General features: G+C 49.6%; 1 protein-coding gene across 1 annotated transcript; it reads right to left on the bottom strand.

Moving 5' to 3' along the window:
- Positions 1–649: 649 nt before the first annotated feature.
- On the bottom strand, positions 650–4,700 carry LOC122367741 (twist-related protein 2-like). The gene is made up of 2 exons (XM_043341099.1): positions 4,052–4,700; positions 650–896 (listed from the first exon to the last, which is right to left on the bottom strand). The coding sequence occupies exon 1, from the start codon at positions 4,654–4,656 to the stop codon at positions 4,063–4,065; it is 594 nt and encodes a 197-aa protein (XP_043197034.1). The 5' UTR covers positions 4,657–4,700; the 3' UTR covers positions 650–896; positions 4,052–4,062.
- Positions 4,701–6,575: the final 1,875 nt, after the last annotated feature.

Raw genomic sequence — 6,575 nt, 5'->3', positions numbered from 1 at the left:
ATGACATTCGAGGTCCGCGCTGAATTCGGCACCCCTGCAGTCGGTGACGACATTTGGCAACCCCTGCCACACATTACAAGCTTCAGCAACACCTCATTTTCATTTCTCTCTTTTCCCCTTTCTTTCCCTTCTTGAGCTATTTGCGACCATGTCAGGCGCAAATAGGAAATATGAGTTGCGACACATTTTTAACCGCCATGCTGTGCACAGTTGAACGATTCACTATGGGAAAACGGCAATCGATTAAAAAAGGAATGTCGATCCAGAATAAAAAAGGTGCATCATCCTAAGGTGAATCGCTTTTCATCAGAGAGGGCCCAAACACACACGTTTTGGATAAGAAACTCGTCATTTTTATTTAAACTCACCTGAAACGTCCCACCAGAAACATCGACGACCGGAAAATAATTAAATCTGATAACCAAAGTACGGCTGACCTTTTGACGATGTTTTTACCCCGTTTTCTCCTGCCAGTTTTTTCTGTAGGGAGGTAGGTCGCAAATCGGAAAGGGTCGCTAATTAGGCACCTTACCCTAAACATTAGGAATGCAACTCAAATAGTCAGGGTGGATTCATGAATAGATTTCGAAGATTCTGTTGTTTGACATGTGGTTTCAAGACTTCACAAAGGATGTGCTTAAATAAAACAATAAATAAGTGTAATATGTACAGTGATTAAAACACGTCGGGCAATGTGCTGACTTGTCACCGCGTTGAGTCTGCTGGCTCGATGAGTCAGGTGCGGCCGTCCCATTCGGTCCGAGTTGGGCGCGCTGGTCAGAGGCCGGGAGTGTCTGTGCTGGACAACCGCGGTCCAAGAATCGGCCAACCGCCTCCGTCCACTTCAGGGCAGCACGAGCCACCGCAACTGCCAGCCGCATTGACGCGTCTCACAGCTGAAACATAACCAGAAGAGTCTGTTAGCTGCAGTGCCACTACATGACCGTCCCGTAACCTTTCAGTCTTATATTTAATGGGAAATGATCAGACCGTGAGCAAAAACATGGGTGGAAGGTGGTATGATTATTGATATAAAATGATGTGGGGATGTGATTGAAATCGGGCTTAGTCGATGCGCCGCGGTACAAATGCTCTTCTTCCATAGTCTGGATAGCCCGGCCAGCGGCGGCAGCGGCCGCAGCGGCCGCACCGGCGCGGCTGGCTGCAGCCCGCCCGTGTGAGCGGTGATACTGCACCGCCGAGCTCGCAGGCCCGGCGGTACAGTCTACCTCCCCGGCGCGCCGGCAAAACGCCTGCTGGACCGAGCACGCAGCGCTCATTCATTCACGTTTCACAGCCCTCACTGGCGAATCCAGTGGGGACATTTGGGGCATTTGGGGCAAATGCCCCCCGCTGCACCCGAAATCGACGAAAATTTATGGCTTTTAAAGATAAAAAACAAAACAACTTTTAATAGGGAAAGTTTGGTTTTAATTGCACGCTGCACAGCAGCAGTGTTGTGCAGTTAATCCAAAGTCCGATGAGCTTTCGGACATTGGAGACACTGTTCTGGGGGTATGTTCCCGCAAGTTCCAATAGGTACCGCTTTTTTGGATCCACCAGTGACAGCCCTTTTCACTTGTATGGAAGCAGAGCTGTCGACTTTATGTGTTATGCGTCATCTCGTGGTATATAGCGCCTAGTGAAAGATATAACTTCAGGGGATGATCAACTGAATTTTCTGGCGCTAGTTCTCGTAGCTCCCATCTACTCCAGCTCAGTCTGTTGCAGCAATAACCATGTTCCATATTTTCGTGAATCGAGTAAGTCAACCGAATATCAAATATTTGATTTGATTTATCTCTGCTTACATAAGCTTCAGCACAATCTTTAAATATTGACTTTTTCATATTTTTATTGACGAGCATTCGAATATAGATTGCCGTCTGTCAACACGAGTTCCAGGGGGCCGGTCAGTCAGAATGGGGCGTAAAACTGTTACCGCGATACGTGAGCTGGGTGCAGCTGGCCCTGACCTTTACCTTGGCCTGGGGCGTGGGGAGGGGAGGGGAGGAAGGGTGCGTGCCTGGTGGTGAAATAACGTAAGTCTGTAACCAAAGCCAGCGGATCGAACAGGTGTCGAACAATAATTTCAAAGAAGGATATGAAAGACTCGCCACTCTCCTGCGCCGTCTCTGTCGCCCTCGACTCTGTTTCAGCGCGATCGGTGGGCTGAGCGCAGCTTTTTTTCACAGCTTATGTTTGTTTTGCCAACAGCTGTATCAACCGGGAGAGACGCGAACATATTGCATCATGACAACATGCAGCGTGAGAATGTGGGTTGGTAATCCAACCACAGAACAGACCCCGCGAGTGATGTGAAATTTATGTGGGCGAAAATATGATCGCAACTTTCGTGTTACGATGTTGCGCTTTTCGTTTGTGCTTTACAAGCATGTAAGAATAGGGAATCCAAAATATACTGAAGAGTTTAGTTTGTTGTTGTTAGTAGCATTCTACATAAGTAAGCTTGATTCATAATAAGATAAGGAAAAAAATAAAATGTGGAATTAATAAGAGCAATCAATTATTGTACACGTAGATATCCTGGTTTACATTAGGTGTATGCGAGATAACGCTTCTTTGAGCATGATGATTATTGACAAGAATGTTTGATTTTGTTTTGATGGTAAGAGTGAACAGTTTGCTAGACTTTTTCCTATTATTTCTGATATTTTGAACCTAAGGTTAAATCTAACACATTTATTCATGCGTGGATACTCGTATAAACAGCGTGTATTGTATATCCCTAATGAAAATCTCTGTTTAACTAGTGGGTGCCTACCTACATGCCGACTTTCAGCGCAATCAGCCCAGTAACGTTACCGAGATATTTCAATAGTTACAAAACTGGCACCTCTTCGTTTTACATGTGGCACGTTCATAAGGGGTCACCCACATGCATCGGGAATGATCCAATGCTTCATACTTCGTACAAGGAATGAAGCTACCCTACACAAATTACGGCATGTAAATCGGTCAAGTGGCTGCTGAGATAAGTGAAACTATTTAAACATAAAGGTACTGTATCACAGAAAGCTTTCGTAAAACTTGGTTTTGCGAATGCCTTGTTCATTTTGAGGAGGTTTTCTGTAATACAGTACCTTTATATTTAAATCGTTTCACTTATCTAGTCACATATGTCATTATACGTTGAACGGTTGCTGAAAGTAATATTTTATGAGGAAAAGTTTGTTTTAAACAACGCAGCAGTGCGTTAGAGATCAAAAGCCGATGAGTTTTTGGTTTTGAAGACACTTTTTGGGGGTATGCCTCCGCAGCGTCCAAGACCGCCTTTCTGGATCCACCATTGTGGATGAATTTATCAACAGAAAGCAAGACAAGTATTTAACCGCCATCCAAGGTAAAATGGTTTTGCACCCTATGCTGATGCGCAGTGCACACTCGGGGTAGTTGCCTACAGAAAGACTAGCTTGGCAAAATATTATCAGCAATTATCACGTTTGTCATAGTTATCAGATAAGTACATATGAACATGAACCAATACTTAGATTTAATTTTTAGTTGCAAGTTCTACCTAAATAGTAAAGGTATATAACCTGCAACTTCTATATTGTAGTTAGCACTACTCCGTTTGTGTTACGTACTTGCATTACTCGAGACCCAATGACCCGGGGCGATCCGACCCACGTGACCCGGACCCTCCTGTGATGGTGACACGTGCCGTCTGTGGCAGTGACCCGTGCCCATCTATGGTAGTGACCCGTGCTTGCCAATGGCAGTACCCCGGGCGGGGCGAGGACTCGTGCAAAACATTGACCCAGGGCGGGGCAGGAACTGGAACTCGTGCACACAGTGACCCGGGTCGGGGCAGGGACCCGTACACAGTGACCCGGGGCGGGCAGGAACCCATGCACAACAATGACTCAGGGCGGGACAGGAACCCGTACATGCACAGTGGCCCGGGTCGGGGCAGGGACTTGAGAACAGTGGCCCGAGGCGGACAGTAACACAAGGTGACCTGACCTATTGACCCGGAGCGGTAAGATGCAGTGACCCGTGCACACTAACCCCGGCCGACGGGACTCACCTGGGTGTTCCTCAGCTGGCTCCATCCCGGTACTCTGCCCGGCCACCGGACAGACACTGCTCCTCCTCCATTCGCCAGGCGGAGAACGCCGAGCTGAGCCTCTCATACGGCAGTGAGGGCGGCCCGTCCACGCCGCCGTGCAGCACCCAGTACAGGAACTCGATGTAGCGCGACGCCAGCCGCAGGGTCTGAATTTTGGACAGCTTGTCCGAGGGCAGCGTCGGGATGATCTGTCGCAGCTCGTGGAAGGCCGAGTTGAGCAGCTGGGTGCGGTGTCGCTCGCGGTTGTTGGCCATCTGTCGCTGAGAGTGCAGCTCCTGCAGACTGTGACACACGGAGGAGCGCCGGCGGCCCGACAGCGCGCGCTCGCCGGTGGGTCGCCGCCGCCGACGGCTGCGGGCTGGAGACGGCTCTGTGGGCGGCGGAGACTCGGCCGGACTCCACTGGAGGCAGGGCGACTCCCAGCCGGTGCTGTGGAGGCTCCCGGCGCCGGCCGTGTAGTCCAGGACGGGGTAGGCCGGCAGGTAGATGTCTGTTCCCTCCGGCGAGGGCAGCTCGCGTTTGACGCAGAGTTCGTGGCTGGGAGCGCCGGCGCCGCTGCGCATTGTGCCCGGCCCTGGAGCGCTGCGGACGGGGACTGCACGGGGACTGGCGCGGCGCGCTCACAGGGAGAGCACGTGTGCCGCCCCTGGCCGACAGCCAGCTGGGGGCGGAGCCTGCGCACAGAGGCGACCATTCAGCGCGCTTTTTGCCGGCTCCAGCGCAGGGCCCGCTTAATTGCCAGCCCGTAATGAGCGAGACGCGATGGGGACGGGGCCGGGGCCGACCCTGGGACGGCCGGACAGCGCACGGTGTCGGATTCGGGTGGCGTCGGTGGCGTTATGAGCGGGGACAGGGGCGGCGCGTCAGCCGACGGTCCCACTCGGAGGCTCCCTAGTCACCTGCTCCGGAGATGGATGATCATCAGTAGCGCTAATCGGGAAACGATTCACGGATAGACGACGGAGCGAGAAACTTATTCTCTGAAAACTGGCGCTTAGGAGTCGATACAGAAAGCATGTAGAATGCAGTGCGCATTGCCATGGAAACCACGTTACAGTTATAGACACCTACCCAATAGCTTCCTGAGCTCCCAACGGCCAACACAGACAGCAAAGATAAGCTGCATGTAGTTTGAGTTCTTTTTATAGGTTATTTGAATTAGCCGAAAGAAAGTTAGCAATATGCGTACATGTGACCGAAGGTTTGTGCTCAGTAGTTGAAAAACTATTGGTCACAATTGCGGGTTTTCTATTAGAAAACGAGGTTCTCGAACATTTTTGTAAAAGCTGTATAGTAACGTTATAAGGGTCGCATATTTTTTTACAAACGCCTTCACGAATGATCGAATGATTTCGGCGCTCCCCTGCATGGATGATGGGGCATAGCGATGAGATGGCGATTGGCCGACGCAACCCACCATGTAGGTATTGAACCCCCTTGTATGCAATATGTGTCCCTTCCCTATCCAAGATTAGGTACCCTTCTCCTACTTTATCCACTATCCTACTTTACTTATATCCATATCCATCCGCCCCTATCCATCCTTCCAAATATCTGTCACCAAAATTATTAAATCAATGGATCTATTTAACGAACAAAGGGAACCACTTAACGTTGCAATTCTAAGGAGATTAGGTATAGGTATATGCATATACCTATACATAAAATATATACCTAAAAATACATCATGATGTATATTTATAAACAGAGTCTTAGGAGGAAACATCCGAGAAATAATTACGATAAACCCTAAAGGGAATGATTAATCGTACAGCTCCCCTCTCTGGGTGAGGGAGATCATGTTTCCCCTTCCCGGACCTTCCTTTATCTTTGCCTCCCCCGCCATGTCCCTGCACCGGAGAGGGTTCTACTCCGTGACATGGCCAGAACAGGGGGTGCTATGAATAGATATTGTCGAAACTAAGAACGCGGTCTGTTGAAAGACACGCGAAGCATTGATGTTTCGGGCCTATCAGCGCGGCGCAACCAAATGAAAGGTTGAGGATGCTGCAAATGATATCTATCTGTATGTAAATAATAGCTAAAAATGATAAGGTAGTGATTTTCAATATAAAAATGAGAGGATATAGGTGTAATAGCCTGCAATAATTCAAAAATCTAATAATGATAAATAAGGATTAAAATCACCGTCTGTCCCCTTAGGCCGTAATCACCACGCTATAAGTGGGACGCCTTAGATGTCAATACATGCATACATACATACATACATCCTACATAAGCCTGGCTCAGCTCGTCCACGTTGGACAGGCACCTGTTCACAGCGCCACCGCTCGGTGGGGGGTGAGAGGGGCTGTCGACAGTTTCCGGGTCGCCGTTCCCCTGTCCTCTCGCAGTGGTCACTGACTCACTATATATGACCGTCGGCCGGCGCGCGGGGCGCTCTCTCACGTCGCTCGTCACTCCCCGTCGGCCGGCCAGTCGACTCCGACACTGTTTATTCAGGTGCATCAGTCGGGAAACT

This window comes from Amphibalanus amphitrite, unplaced genomic scaffold, assembly GCF_019059575.1.
Source record: "Amphibalanus amphitrite isolate SeventyFive unplaced genomic scaffold, NRLGWU_Aamphi_draft 000894F_arrow, whole genome shotgun sequence".
In the NCBI taxonomy this organism is placed as follows: Eukaryota; Metazoa; Arthropoda; class Thecostraca; order Balanomorpha; family Balanidae; genus Amphibalanus; species Amphibalanus amphitrite.
This window is presented reverse-complemented; position numbering and strand designations above follow the sequence as displayed.

Bases quoted from the DNA above. Each gene is read 5' to 3' on its own strand.
- LOC122367741 (XM_043341099.1), bottom strand. From the start codon at position 4,656: ATGCGCAGCGGCGCCGGCGCTCCCAGCCACGAACTCTGCGTCAAACGC.